This window comes from Schistocerca gregaria, chromosome 5 (assembly GCF_023897955.1).
Source record: "Schistocerca gregaria isolate iqSchGreg1 chromosome 5, iqSchGreg1.2, whole genome shotgun sequence".
In the NCBI taxonomy this organism is placed as follows: domain Eukaryota; kingdom Metazoa; phylum Arthropoda; class Insecta; order Orthoptera; family Acrididae; genus Schistocerca; species Schistocerca gregaria.
Genome location: NC_064924.1, coordinates 37226790 through 37242996, shown reverse-complemented (window position 1 = coordinate 37242996; position 16207 = coordinate 37226790). Strand labels below are relative to the sequence as shown.

Here is a 16207-nt window from a genome sequence, read left to right as displayed (position 1 = left end):
AATTCTCTGCTTCAATACTCATGCCAACGATAATCTCAGAAAATTAATACAGCCCTGTAATGTCTGAACATAAATCGTATAGAAATACTAGTTCCAGTTGTCAATATAGATCACTAATGCAACCGATGCATAAGTTCACAAACAACTTTAATCACCGGAGAGTACCCATACCGGTAATGAAAGCTACAAAGTAGATACCCTTTATGATAGAGGTATAGTAAGCCACTTCTGCCCACCGGTGGAAAAGTTAGGTAGATGTGGATTCAAAATTGTTGAGGCTTTCGTGGCCACTTGTTGACAAACTGCCTATTGGCTTCTGTATCGGGTTCTTGCCACGCGAACAGTTTCAACAAGAAAGAGGAAAGCCTTAAGGTAAACAGATCCTGGCTTCCCGTACTGCACCGAACGACTGTCGCAGGTAGCAAGAGGAGAACCGCACCGGAGAAGCCCTCGGGCGTCAGCGCGAGCTCGGCTCCAGTTCACCACCGGCAATGAAGGCTGAAGTTTTAACAATGCCAGCCACTCGTTCTGGCGAAATGTCAGTAAAATCATTAGATGAACGTCGGCCGAAGAACCCGATACAGAAGCCAATACGCAGTTTGTCTACATGTGGATTCTAAATGCTCGCAAAGAAGTAATGAAGTCCCATAGCAAATTGTGAAAGACACTATTCAAGAAATAACTTTGAATGAACACTATTCGATACACGCTGATCAGACAGAGCGTTATGACCACCGACCTGCCATCGATCTAAACCCGTCCAGACGTTAGCAGCGCCACCTGGCGAGAAATGACTGCTTGTCAGACACACGCACGGTGCATGCAGTGTCAGTAGGTGTGATGTCCGTGTCTGGAATGGGGAAGACGAGCGATCGCTCTGAATTTGACCGAAGGCAGATTGTGATGGCGGGGAATGCTGTGGTGAGTGTTATGTACACACGACGAAACCATGGTGGAACCGGCGGCGACCCCCTATTACGAACGACGGACGTCGTAGGTTGCGCAGACTGGTAAAAGAACAGGGACCGAACTGTGGCAGATATCACACTTTAGTGCTGGACGGAGTACAAGTGTGTCTGAACACACAGTGCACCAAACACTCCTAAACATGGGCCTCCGCAGCCGATGCTCTGCATGTGCCAGTGTTACGACCACGACATCGGCAACTACGACTGCAATGGGGACGTGACCATCGGCACCGGATGTTGGTGAAGTGGCAGTGCGTTGTACGGTCTGATGAATCCCGACATCCTCTTCAGGCTGCGAATCCAGAGAAACACCTCTTTGACACTTGTACTGCGGGACGGAGACAAGCTGGCACCGGCTCCATTGTGCTCTGGGGAACATACGTCATACCATCCACGCTTTCACTGAAGTTCGTGCAAGACACCATGACAGCCAAGGAGCATCGTACACTGGTTTCAGAACGCATGCACTTCTTCATGACCATCATGTTCTCCGACGTCAGTGGGATTTTTCAACAAGATAATGCCCCATGTCACAAGGCCAGGAGAGAAATGGAGTGGTTCTTGGAACACAGTGGCGAGTTACAGTTGACGTGCTGGTTCCACAACTCTCATGATCTGAAGCCTATCGAGCTCATCTGGCAAGTGCTTGAACGTGACGTCAGAGGGCATCGCCCCCCTCTCCTAAATTCTCGGAAATTAGGAGACTTGGGTGTGCAGAAGTGATCCCAACTCCACGCAGCCGTGTACCAAGGCGTCATAGGTTCCATGCCACGACACGTCGCCGCTGTTATCCGTGCAGAAGGTGGACAACCAGCTACTGGGTAGGTGACGTAATGTTCTGGCTGATCAGTGTGTATGTTTTAAATACAAGAACCGCGAAAGCGCTGCACATGAACGGCGCGGCTGGCACCCATCACAAGCAACAGAGTTATCCAGCTGTATTTATTCATTTATTTACACGTCAAGTTCCATAGGACCAAATTGAGGAGCAAATCTCTAAGGCATGGAACGTATCAGTACATGAAATTACAATATAAAAGTAATAACAGATAAAAATGAAATGTTTATGAACCCCAAAACAGTCAAGCCATAAGTTTAACTAAACGGAATCAACAATACATTAAGAATCAGCTTAATTTTTCAGGAAACTCCTCGACAGAATAGAAGGAGTGGCCCATGAGGAAACTCTTCAGTTTCGATTTGAAAGTCCGTAGACTACTGCTAAGATTTTTGAATTCTAGTGGTAGCTTATTGAAAATGGATGCAGTAGTATACTGCACACCTTTCTGAACAAGTCCGATCCATATTCAGGTTTGATTTCTACCGAGTATTAACTGAGTGAAAGCTGCTTATTCTTGGGGACAAGCTAATATTGTTAACAAGAAATGACAGTAAGGAATATATATTTTGAGATTCGTGAACATGGGTCGACAGGAGGTTCGTGAACTTACACCATTTATTGACCGAACCGCCAGTTTCTGAGCCAAAAATATCCTTTTATAATGGGAAGAGTTACCCCAAAATATAATACCATACGACATAAAGGAATGAAAGTAAGCATGGTAGACTAATTTTAGTGTCGAACGATCACTCACTTCAGATACCATTCGAATAGTAAAAATGGCAGCAATTAAGTACTTGAACATGATCCTGAACGTGGACTTTCCACGACAGCTTACTGTCTATCTGAACACCTAGAAATTTGAACTGTTCAGTTTCGCTAATTATATGCCGATTCTGTGGAATTATAACGTCAAGTTTTGTTGAATTGTGTGTTAGAAACTGTAAAAACTGAGTCTTACTGTGACTTAGCGTTAGTTTATTTTCTACAAGCCATGAACTTACGTCATGAACTGCACCATCTAAAACCGAGCCAATGTTGCACACAACATCCTTTGCTACCAGACTAGTGTCATCAGCAAACAGAAATATTTTACAGTTACCCGTGATACTAGTGGGCATGTAATTTATATAAATAATTTATATAATTTTATATTTATATATATTATCTATATTTATATAAATGAATAAATAATTATATAAATAAACAGGATCCCTGGAGCACTTCCCCCCCCCCCTCCCCCCCACTTGACCGTACCCCTGTCAGGCTCCACATCACAGCCATTCTGAACACTGTGAATAATGACCATTTGCTGTCTGTTGCTAAAGTAAGAGGTCAACCAGCTGTAAACTACTCCACATATTCGGTAATGGTCCAACTTCTGGAGCAATATTTTGTGATCAACATAGTCAAACGCCTTAGTTAAATGAAAAAAAAATATGCCTAGCCTTCGAAACCTTTTGTTTAACCCTCTATCAGAAAAGAGAATATATCATTTTCAGTTGTTAAACGACTTCTAAAGCCGAACTGTACATTTGATAGCAAGTCGTGTGATATAAAATGATCAATTATGCTTACATACACGGCAAACAAACATGGCAAAGAAATATGTCTAAAACTGTCCACGTTATCACTTTCTCCCTTTTTATAAAGCTGCTTTACTATTGAGTTCTTTAATCGTTCAGGAAACTGACCATTCCTAAAGGAAAAATTATAAATATTGCTAAATGCAGGGCTATCATGTGCAGCACAGTACTTTAATATACATGAGAGTCCTTATTATTCAGTGATTTCATTATTGACTCAGTCCCCTTGTCTGTATCACAGAGGAGTATTTCAGGCATCAATCTCGGAAAGGCATTTTCCAGGAGAGTTATATTATCCTCTGTAGAAGCTAATTTTTTTTTTAATTTACTAGCAACGCTCAGAAAATGATTGTTAAATACTATACATGTATGTGATTTATCGTTACAGAAATATTTTTACTACGAACTGACTTTATATCGTCGACCTTGTGCTGCTGGCCACACACTTCCCTCACAACTGACCATATGGTTTTAATTTTATCCTGTACTCTTTGCCTTCCTAATAACATTTTAATCATCTTACAGTACTGTTTGTATTGGATTACTGTAGTTTGATTGTGACTACTTCTAACGTTTTGATATAATTCCCACTTTGTTCTACAAGATATCCTTATCCCACTAGTCAGCCATCCGGTCTGCCCATTACTGCCAGAACCCCGTTTAGAACGTTCTAATGGCACGCAACTCTCAAAGAGCATGAGAAATGTGTTAAGGAAAGCATTATATTTGTCATCTATGTTATCGGTACTATAAACATCGTGCACTCTTGTTCCTTGAAGAGGTTTCAAAAATTCTCTATTGCTGTTCTATTAACTTTCCTACATAGTTTGTAATTATATGTGACATTTGTTTGAGTACAAAATCCTTTTAATGTTAAAATTTGTGCATCATAGTCTAAAAGGCCATTCATCCTTTTAGTGACACAATGCCCATCTAGTAATGAAGAAAGAATTAAAAGTATTGTCCATATCTTCCTATAAAGTGAATCAAGAACTCTCTCTAGCTTGAGCAGAAACAGATTCCCTGAAACACCGAAACCACTTTCCTCCAAAACGTCTGCTCTGCACGAAAGCAGGCCCAACTAGGAGATGAACTGTGTAACTTACTCCCTTCGGACCACGTCAGTACGGCTGGATGTGGCGGTCTGCCTCACTGACTCATGTGGATTAAAGACCTTCGACTGACTGACAAGGGAATCGGCGGGCCTGGCATGTTGTAACCTACCCTGAAAATGTTCACAGAAGCTGAATACACCGATAGAAAGGCACTGTCAAAATTTAAGCTGTTAAGGGTCACTGTAAGCATCTTTTTAAAAAGTTAATGTAGGACAGCTTTGCCGCACACAGGACCGCTTATAACAGCGGCTTCTAGAGCCCTTTCTGCCCAGCAAGATACGGCAACTAAGTAGACGCAGCCGTAACAAGACAACGCAGCGCCAAGGCCAAGGTGCACACACGTGAATTTTAAGCAATTAAATCATACCAAAAGTGTCGCAAATCATTAATTTTTTGATTAACTTGCAGTTCATATCGACATATAAACTGTTGCAGACGTAATTGTTACACAAGTAACTGGCAGACGTAATATGAGGGCATTGTATGTCGGAACATTGCAGGCGACTTGCATCATCAGGACTTTTTATACTGGAACCAAATATCATACAACAATTCCTTGTGATAATATTTCAATAATGTATATTTTACTAACAATGAAACAGTTCCTTGTGTATCCAACAAATTCGTCACAAAAATGCGAGGTATGTATTGGATGATGAAAACAAACATTTTTCTAGCACAAGGCACACCTGATAAAAGAAAGATTAATGAATTCAGGCACTTCATATTAACTACTAGCTTTGTTTAGATAATTTGGATGGAGTAAGAAACTGTCGTGACTGGGTTTTTTTTTTTTTTTTTTTTTTTTTTTTTTTGCATATTGCGCTGCTTACCAGATCTCCTTGATTAAATTCATAATACGTGACGATTCATACTGACAATGGGCAGATCACTGAAATATAACAACACTGTTACGATGATAAAGCAGACATGACAAAGAGCCACTTTCTGAAAAATGTTTTACACTATCGCACAATTCCTCTATTGAGGGCTTGAATCACACTATTAGTTCCAGGTGGAATTCGAATTATATTAATAGTCTTTTCGTCCTCATTCTAAAGACATAGATGTCGTTATGGTGAAACCAAGAGTCCAGCAGAAGCAAGTAATTATTTCCTGCAACTGGTAAGAAGGCATTTTGGATATAGTATTTCATATAATTCTCTCCAGTTTTTCCAGATTTTGATAAATCGATTGCAAGAGTTTTACAACTAAACTGTACTTTTTTTAATATTTGGTCTTAATTTGCCTTGAGGCTCTGAAGACATGTAAATCTGCAGAAACTGTAATCGATTGACACTTGTCTATGGCACTGTTGTATATGAATGTGTCACAGCAGTCATCAACTGTCTTTTTTTCGCTCGAAATGATAAAGTGCAGTTTGCATGTAGTTCTTACAGGAAACCTGAATGATTGGCTTCATACGCAACATTTTAAGGGATAATAAGAAAGTAATATATCCTCCATCATACGTCCTACTAATGAAAGCTCCTCTACGCATTTACTTGAAGTAAACTTAGGAATTTTGTGACTTCGTTTTCCGTATAACGTTATGAATCTGTTTAGTCCACTCGAAGGAGCCTGAAATCAACAATTTTCATTTCACTTTGAATTCACAGGACCTAGTTTCGTAGGTCTCCTGATAACAGTGCATTGACTCTTATAAGCAGCTCTAAATTTTTCGAATAGTTTTTCTTTTACTCTTTTATGAGATTCAGTTTGTCACGTGTTTCGTATTGCGTGTAGATCTTTCTTCCATGTATACAATTCACGTTCATGTTTCACGAAGCGAAACTAGGTTTGCAGACATCTTAACTTTAAAGTATTTTCTCCCTCCTTTGTTTAACCAAAATGCCGTTGATCTCCATGTTTTCTTCGGGCTAGCAAGGTACTGTGTTTATGCTGAGACTGAAATTAGCATAACCATCATTGCTCGAACCAAAATCCACAGAATCGTCACAATTAATTCCCCTTTCTTCTAATGCTTCCGCAATTTCTAACTAAATGTCGACGTCATTCCAACTAATGTCTAATAAATTAATTAATAAATAGCGCACATGTATGTCTCCAAGGGAAGTAGGTCATTTCGATTGCATATCACGTTCATCTTATTTTATCTTTGCGATGTTGAAACCATTAACCAGATACCACATTTCTGTGACAATCTGGAACCTGCACAAAGAGGCTGTTAGCAAGCATATACGAAGAAAATAAAAAAAAAACTAATTCGGTTTTACCTCCATTGTTAGCACTTTACAAATTATGATCTCGTTGTGCTCTGTTATCTTTTTGCCAATGTTAAGTGAATCAAAAATATGTGCCTGCCGTGTTGTAGATGTGATGTCTGCTGCAGCTACAGTGCTGCCTAGCAAGGTATAGATTTGGCAATTTTCAACATTTTTTGAAAATATTTGCGATTTGTGTTAGCAACTAAAATTTTGAGTTTGTGTTTTTTGCGTGTGTTCCTTCTGTATAATAAACTTCACGTCGGGTTTCGAAATGTCGTATTGGACATTCTCTTTTGAGACATAACACAACATGTGGCACAGACATCTTAGCAGCTCACCTATCGACTGGTATTGTCGTTGCGGTCTTCTGTTTGAAGACCGATTGGCTTCAGCTCTCCGTACTAATTTGTTCTTTGAAGGCCTTTTTGTCTCTGTTTAGCTACTGTAACCTACAAACGTGTGAACCTCCTTATTGTGTTCAAGCTTTGGCCTCCCTCTCCAATTTCTACTCCCCACACCTCCCTCCATTACCAAACTGACAATACTCTTGTGCCTCAGAATGTGTCCTGTCAATCGATCGCTTGATGTAGTCAAGTTATGCCATTTATTTTTTCCGTATTTCTGTTCTGTACCCCTTCATTCGTTAATCGATCTAACCATCTAGTTTTCAGCATTTCAATACAGCACGACATGTCAAAAGCTTATATTCTCTTCTAGCCTGTGTTAATTATCATCCACATTTCTCTTTTGTATATGGCAACACTCCTAGCTCTCAAATTAAATTTAAAAATTCCATTTTTTGAGAAATATCTTTTGTGCTACTGCCAATCTGCTTTTTAAATCCCCTACACTTCGTTTATAATCTGTTATTTCGTTGCTTAAAAATAAATAAAACTCATCTATCTCTTTTATTACCTCATTTAAAAATGTAATACCCTCAGCACCACCAATTCGACTACTTTCCATTACCCTTGCTTCACCTTTGCTGTTCTTCATCTTAAATCTCATCTCAAGATATATTCCACTCTTTTGAGCTGTTATTTTAAGTTTTGTACTGCCTGTGATGAAGTTACAATATCATCGACAAACCTCAAAGTTCTTATTTCTTATTCCTGAACTTTAGTTCAGTTTCCGTATTTCTCCTTGCTTTCCCTCATATACTGCTGAATATACAGATTTAATAACATGGGAGAGAGACTACAACCCTGTCTCATTACCTTTGCTACTATTGCTTCCCTTTAATTTTCCTCGACTGTTACAACTGCAGTGTGGTTTCCTTCCGAGTTGTAAATAATCTTCTGGTCCCAGTGTTTTATCCCTGATACGTTCAAAATTTCGAGGAGTGTAGGACAATTATCAGTGTGAAAAACTTTCTCTAAATATACAAATCATACAAATGCAATTTTCCTTTCTTATTCTAGGACAAGTCGTAAGATCAGTATTACGTCCCATGTTCGTACATTTCTCCAGAACCCTAACTCATCTTCCCTGAGGTTGCTTTCTACTCATTTCTGCAATCTTCTGTAAATAATTTCTGTCAATATTTTGGAGCCATGACTTTTTAAACTGATAGTTCGGTGGTATTCACACCTGTCAGTACCTTTCTTCTTTGGAGTTGGAAATATTATATTCGTGGCGAAATGTGAGGGTGTTCCGTCCGTCTCGTCCATCCTCGACAACTAGTGAAATAATTTTGCTACTACATCTGGTTCTCATAAAGGCAAAGAACAGATCTGGATAACTAATGGAATCAGAAAATCATTTAGGAGAAAACTGGAGCTGTGTTATAATATAAAGGACAGTCAAAAGCCTGCAACAAAATTTTGTCTACCGTCAATAATATTGAAAATTGCTGATGAGTGAAATCAGATAGCCCAAAACAATGTTTCTGTCGTATATCAAGAGACCAGATACATCTCAGAACGAAATCAAAATTACCTGACAATTATGAATGAGGCGTCAGGGCAGAATGTGGGTGCTAAATATATCACACATGTATTGCTGGAGACGCAAACTGTAAGTCATCCACCTGATGACTTACAGCTTCACTGTCCCACAATAACTCGCCGGAAATTTTTGATAATCGCTTCTTGTCAACAGTCAGCAAGTTAAATCAAAATCTTAATGGTACAGGTCGAAACGTCCAACTCTTGAAAATTGCTGTTCTCAGAGAACTGCATCACATGAAGCTAGAGGAAACAAAGAAAGATGAAACTGAATCAATTATTAAATGATCAAAGAGTAAAGACTTGCGTGGGTATGATATAATTTCAAGTTGGATTATGAAGAGCAGTCCGCTATACTTCTCTTCTTAGTCGCCTATGCAGTGAATCTTTAGACGTGGTCAATTTGCAGACATATTGAAATATTCGTTTGTGAAACCACTTTGTAGAAGGGTTGAAAGAGATAAAGGTAACAGTTACTGGCTACAGGGGCTGTGCTAGGACGGTAACCTTCCTTAATTCAAAACAAAGGTCTGCTGCTAAACGTGACAGATGACACATATATTGTTCTCTATGCAGGTGACACAAGTGTTATTATGAAAGATGATGTACTACAAATGATGTAGTTAATATGGTAGTGAGTAAAATCAGAAAGCTGTTTTCACAGAACAAATTAATACTTAATTATAACAAAAGGCAACTTAGAAGTCCTTTATTGGCCGAAGGTGGTCAGTCATTTATGTCGACCATTTTATATTCTTAGGAGTGAGTATAGAGGGAAGTCTTTCTTGGAAGTATTCTGTTCAAGATCTAGTGCAGAAAATGAATAGTGCTATCTTTAATTTAAGACTGATTTGCACTGAAACGTGAGGCCTCATTTAGTTTTCTTGCTTTCACTCTGTTGTCTCGTGTGGCGTTACATTCCCTGATAACATTCATCAAGAACATTCTTACACAGGAACAGGCAGTCGGACTGATCTGTAGTGTCAGTTCAGAAAACTCGCGTAGACCGTTGGTTACCCTGATCCTGCCGTCCCTGTACACAGACTCCATCATGAGACTTGTTGCTGACAATATTGACTTATTCAGAAGAAATCGCAACATTCATCCAGTGAGTAGAAGACGGAAAAACGATATACATTTCCATAACACTCCTTAATCGCTGTGATGTGCACAATACAGCACGTTTCATTTCCTATAGGCTCCCAGCAGAAAAGAAAAAAATTGATAAACGCAATCGAATATGAAATGTTCCCTTGTGGCACACTACTTCTGTTCTGTACACGAGTTCCTGGCAGTAATTGAGAACTTCGTGTTTAATTAATTAAGTATTTGTTTATAAATTCTGCAAGCAGCGTATTCTTAAAAAATAAATAAAAACATGAAAACATTTCAGCGAGATCAATATATTGTTGAATTTACAGTTCTTGCATTCAGTAAACCTCATCCGAATCCTCACAAATTGACATAATCTGTAACGTATGTGGTTAGCAAAGCACGGTTTAGTAAATGTTGCAACTTACTGCTGTGTACATACAGAATGCCTTACGAATCGTATGAAAATATCAGTCTTGTACTAAAAATGAAAGTATCGCCCTAAGATTACCTTTAGTTTCGTTATACATATCTTGCGCCACATGTCCGTAGCTCTTCTGACCAAGGACGGCCTGGGCAAAGTTGCCGAAGGGGAAGGTCGGCTGGAGGTAGCGGACGCCCTTCCTTCTCCAGTGGCGGTAGCCCCTCTGGAACCACACGTAGACCGCCAGCGTCGCCGCCGACAGCGCCACCACCAGCTCCGCCAGCCACCACGACAGCACGAGCGCCATGCTGGGTCTGCGGGGCGGAGAGCATACGGTGCAGGGGGCGGCGGGCTTTTCAAACAGGTGGGAGGGGCGGGGGGGATGCAGTGCGTTCAGATTTCGAGGTCCTGGCTTCAGAACTGGGTGACGTCGCAGTCAAAGATTAAGGTGGCGGTAAATTTAAAAATTCATGATGGTGTTGCTAAGAAATTTGAGATGGAACAAGGCATAAAAAAAGAAAGCAAGTTGTCATTGTTATGAAATTGTTGTTGTTGTAGTTGTTGTTGTGGTCTTCAGCCCTGAGACTGGTTTGATGCAGCTCTCCATGCTACTCTATCCTGTGCAAGCTTCTTCATCTCCCAGTACCTACTGCAGCCTACATCCTTCTGAATCTGCTTAGTGTATTCATCTCTTGGTCTCCCTCTACGATTTTTACCCTCCACGCTGTCCTCCAATACTAAATTGGTGGTCACTCCATGTCTCAGAACATGTCCTACCAACCGATACCATCGTCTAGTCAAGTTGTGCAACAAGCTCCTCTTCTCCCCAATTCTGTTCAGTACCTCCTCATTAGTCATGTGATCTACCCATCTAATCTTCAGCATTCTTCTGTAGCACTACATTTCGAAACCTTCTATTCTCTTCTCGTCTAAACTATTTATCGCCCTCGTTTCACTTCCATACATGGCTACACTCCATACAAATACTTTGAGAAACAACTTCCTGACATTTCAATCTATACTCGATAATAACAAATTTTTCTTCTTCAGAAATGCTTTCCTTGCCATTGCCAGTCTCCATTTTATATCCTCTCTACTTCGACCATCATCAGTTATTTTGCTCCCCAAATAGCAAAACGTATTTACTACATTAAGTGTCTCATTTCTTAATCTAATACCCTCAACATTACCCGACTTAATTAGACTACATTCCATTATCCTCGTTTTGCTTTTGTTGATGTTCATCTTATACCTTCCTTTCAAGACACTGTCCATTCCTTTTAACTGCTCTTCCAAGTCCTTTTCTGTCTCTGACAGAATTACAATGTCATCGGTGAACCTCAAAGTTTTTATTTCTTTTCCATGGATTTTAATATCTACTCCGAACTTTTCTTTTGTTTCCTTTATTGTTTGCTCAATATACAGATTGAATAACATCAGGGAGAGGCTACATCCCTGTCTCACTCCCTTCCCAACCACTGTTCCCTTTCATAACCCTCGACTCTTATAACTGCCATCTGGTTTCTGTACAAATTATAAATAGCCTTTCGCTCTCTGTATTTTACCCCTGCCACCTTCAGAATTTGAAAGAGAGTATTCCAGTCAACATGGTCAAAAGCTTTCTCTAGGTCTACGAATGCTAGAAACGTAGGTTTGCCTTTCCTTAATCTAGCTTCTAAGATAAGTCGTAGAGTCAGTATTGCCTCACGTGTTCCAACATTTCTTTATGAAGCTATGAAACAATTTTTTTTTTTTTTAGCATGCATTAACATGAAATGGTAAATCACAGCACAATACTTTACAGAGCCGATCAAAACGAAGCAGCCAACCAAAATTTTGCCCATCATGTTAAGCAGTATCTATTTATTTATCAAAAATTCTCATGAAAAACAAGGAAAAAATAATTATGTAGCTTCATCTGAATTGCATAAATTGGCGCCATGTTCAAAAGTGAGGAGAAAGGGTCTAAATTTTGTTTTTAAAAATTAAGTAAGCATCTGCATGGACACACACACACACACACACACACACACACACATATATATATATATATATATATATATATATATATATATATATATATATATATATAACAAGGGAATCATGGATTCGGGAGTAACCAAGTATCACATCAAAGAATACTTTTGCAGTCAGTCAAACGTCAGTCTATTGTCATACCTCCATTAATGATTAAGTAATACGCTATATTTCATCCTTTCATTTGTGCCCCTCTTAATAATTTTACCTATAATTTCATCAAACTTCCAACAATTACAACTGTTTACTTTATCTCTTTTCTTCTTTCTGTTATACATTTCATACATCCTTATAAGCGCACATTATTTAGTTCCATATACCTACCCAACCATATATTATCTTTGTCCTACCTAATCACATTTCATCCGATATTTATCCTACCTGACAAACCTGATTATTTCATCACAAATTCTTCTTCGTCACCATTTCTTTGCTGATGTTTATGTTGAACGATTCCTCTCTTACCTTTTTCTCTTTGTTTCCTCCTTAACGTCGTTCATGAATTCTTACACATCGTTCACGTCTTATGAGCGCTCACTACAGTACTACACTCAACATAACTGTTGTACTAATGGCGCCACATCCTATGGTAACAATTTATACAGAGAGTATACATTATAAAGAAATTCAACAAATACATAAGTCTAAGAGGCAAATTCAACCTGAAAATTCCTTAAGTTAAAGCAATACATATGGTTATGTGAGATGATATGTAAATACAAGAAGACATAGAGTATGAAATGTCAAACATGTTAGTAGAAAAATACATAAAAAGAATATTATCTTATGCCATGGCAAAAAAAAATAAAGCTCAGATGTCTCCCACATCCTTCCTGCACCTCACTTTTCTTATTGCTTTTTTTTCCTCTTTCTAAATAGACTGTCATCCATGTCATAGCTCGCGAGTCATGAATTACATCTTCACTTCCAAAAATTCCCAAACACGTAGTCTGATGGACAATATAGTTATGCTGTCGTTTCATATATACGTAAAGTTTATGTTAAGACAATAAAAAGGAAAATTAGTTCTACAGAATTAAGTAGAAATTTAATTTTGCGTTCATATAGCTATATACAAATCAGAAAAATAGCTAAATACACTTTAAGAGAAAAAAAAAGCCGACGCACCACGGTGGAATTGTCCGAATGGGACGGAAATCTGTAGATGTGATGCATATGTACAAACAGATAAATGATGAAAATTTCAGAAAAATTGGACGATTTATACAAGAGAAACAGCCTCTCGAATGGAGAAAGTTAGTGATCTTTGGCTCTTGTGCAAGCAGTGATTGGTCTTGACATTGGATGACAGAGTTGTTGGATGTCCTCGTAAGGGACATCGTGCCAAATTCGGTCCAATTGGCGCGTTAGATCGTCTGTGGGAGGCGCTGCCCATAATGGTCTGCCATCAACAGCACCAGGCATCATTCTCTCTCTCTCTCTCTCTCTCTCTCTCTCTCTCTCTCTCTCTCTCTCTCTCTCTCTCTCTCACACACACACACACACACACACACACTATGCACCCACATCATCATTAGTGGTAGATACGTGGGATGCCGTGGCTAATATAGAATATATGGCCTTACCTCCATACAGCATACCAGCGGTTCTATGAATGTTGCAGGTGTACTAAGAGAAAGAGTATGAGGAATACTTACGTCTGGTCTCTCGCTCTTCGAATAAGTATCAACGAAACCAGATGAAATAACAGTCAATAATTATCGAAAGAAAAAGTTAGACGTATAGTCTCATATAAAATAATTTCTACCTGTGTGCAAATTCCACGTAGCTTCCAGTAATTCCGCATATAATCCATCATCAAGAGGGGATGGTGGTGGATTCCTATCCTCCTCAAAGTGAGGAGCCTGTGCAGGACAGTTTTCATACATAGATATTTACAACAAATAGATATATCAAATTCTGCTTTGCTCAGTGCAAATTTCTCGCAACTTTGTCTTGGAATTGTTCTATTTGGTCCGAGGTTTGCCTAGAAAAACAACAGTATGGGAATTGTGAGTCGGCTTTCATGCAAAACACTTTGTCATTTGTTTACTTGTTTTTTCCCCCTAACTAGTTTCAGCGACAAATATCGCCATCATCAGTGGGTTCTTTAAATCTTATTTATTGTACGTTAAGAACTGTTGTCGCTGTTTGCGTCATCTTTACTGCGCTTCTTCTGTTGCCGTTTCCCTCAGCGTACGTCATGTCGTATGCACGTTCGTCGGGCGGCGTGCAGCCAATTCTACACACACACAACAAGACTTCCGCACCTCGTTAGTGATCCAGAACATTACACCACCTTTCTATTGGCGATCAGCCTACCCCACACTCCACGTGTGGCACCGTCAGGGCTTGTCGGCTCTCACCACTGTACGAATACCTCACACAACTACAGAAGTGGCATACAGTACAAACCAGTCATATACCATTCTCCAACTCATCTCACAGGGAAGCAGATTGACAGATGTCATCCAGATGCATGAAGATCCATGCCTTGAGTTACAACTCCTCTACTTCTATGTGAAAAATCCGACACGCTATCAGTCGATCTTGGATATCAATTACTTTTCGTGTGGTCTGAATGTTGTGAATGCAGGAGACTTCATTAATGTGATGCTCATGCAAAACAACGTGAAACAAAGCTAACCAAAGGATATCAGGAGTGTCTCTTGTGTACAAACCATTTTGGAACTCTAATTTTGGTACACACATGGTTTACAGAGACAATCTGTTCCATCTACTTTGATGAACACTGCAGTTTACAACTCAATTTGCTACTAAGGATAACCATTGATACATAGTTCGTGACAGCATTTTATTAATCGATGAAAGACATTTCCATGCATCATTGCTATATGAACATTGGTACTACAATTCTGAACGTAAACGGTATTGTACTGTACACTGAGAAGAGTGGTGCGCAACCGTAATAACTAACTTTTGTTAACCAAACATGGACGTCTGGGAAAGTCACATGCATAAACTTTAAATTAAAGCTCACAAATCGTATCCCACTTCCACTAGGTTTTCTCTTACAAGTCAACAAACATTAACTTTATCATTTCATGTCGTTTTTCGTGCTGACCAAAAGGTGAAACAATTCTGGTAATAAACAGTCTGGGTTTTCCGAAATAATGAAACAGTATTTGTGGTTTCAGCATTGTATTACCTGGGAATATATACACACGGTCCCAGATAATGCTGCGCATAGAGTGAATCACCTAAAACTTGCAGAGACGCCCGGTAAACCTGCTGGGCAGAACAGGTAATAGGATTGTGGGAAGGGCCAAAGGTTGAGGTCAGTTTCTCCTTCTAATTGTCATTTATCGTAACTTAATAACCTTTACAACGAAAGCGGCACATAGCATGACCTTTACCGAATGCAACTCTTTCACGATCGAAGGCCTCCAAACAGAAATCTTAAAAATCAACGCCATAAAAATCCAATTAAGATAGCAATAAAATAATTTAAAAAAAAAGAAAACATATGCCAAGTGCAATAGCAATGGCTGAGGGCCACAGTCAAATTTTAAAATTTTAGAACATATTACCATAGACTTTTAAAGGCAGAAGGGCAGAATGTTTAACAATAAATCTTAAAAATCAACAAGATTAAAATGCAATTAAAGAGGCAAATGAAATAAATTTGAAAAAACGTATCACGGCTACGTGGAAAGCCCTAAGGTTAAGCAGATAGAACATACATATGCAACGTGCAATACTAATGGCTGAAGGCCACAATTAAGTTTCAAAATTTTAAAATATATTACCATAATCTTTTAAAGACAGAAAGCCGCAATGTTTAAGCTTGAAAGATAAATTTAAAAATTAATTTTGACAAATTTTTAAGAATATTTAAAAATATAACCATAAGCCTTGAATTTAAAGTATATGACAATAGATTATTAAACACCGGTGGCACTCAGGAGCCTCCAGGGAGGTCGGTCTGCCCTCGTTCAATTAAGCGAGA

The 16207-nt window shown here is 39.0% G+C and overlaps 1 protein-coding gene across 2 annotated transcripts in view; it reads right to left on the bottom strand.

The window, feature by feature from the left end:
• Positions 1 to 16207, bottom strand: part of LOC126272017 (cytochrome P450 6k1-like) — a 181915-nt gene that overhangs the window by 120036 nt on the left and 45672 nt on the right. For both annotated transcript variants that reach the window (XM_049974511.1, XM_049974512.1), the window contains exon 2: positions 10288 to 10514. In XM_049974511.1, coding sequence (XP_049830468.1) covers positions 10288 to 10507 — 220 coding nt within the window. In that variant the 5' untranslated portion in view covers positions 10508 to 10514. The remainder of the gene's footprint in view (positions 1 to 10287; positions 10515 to 16207) is intronic.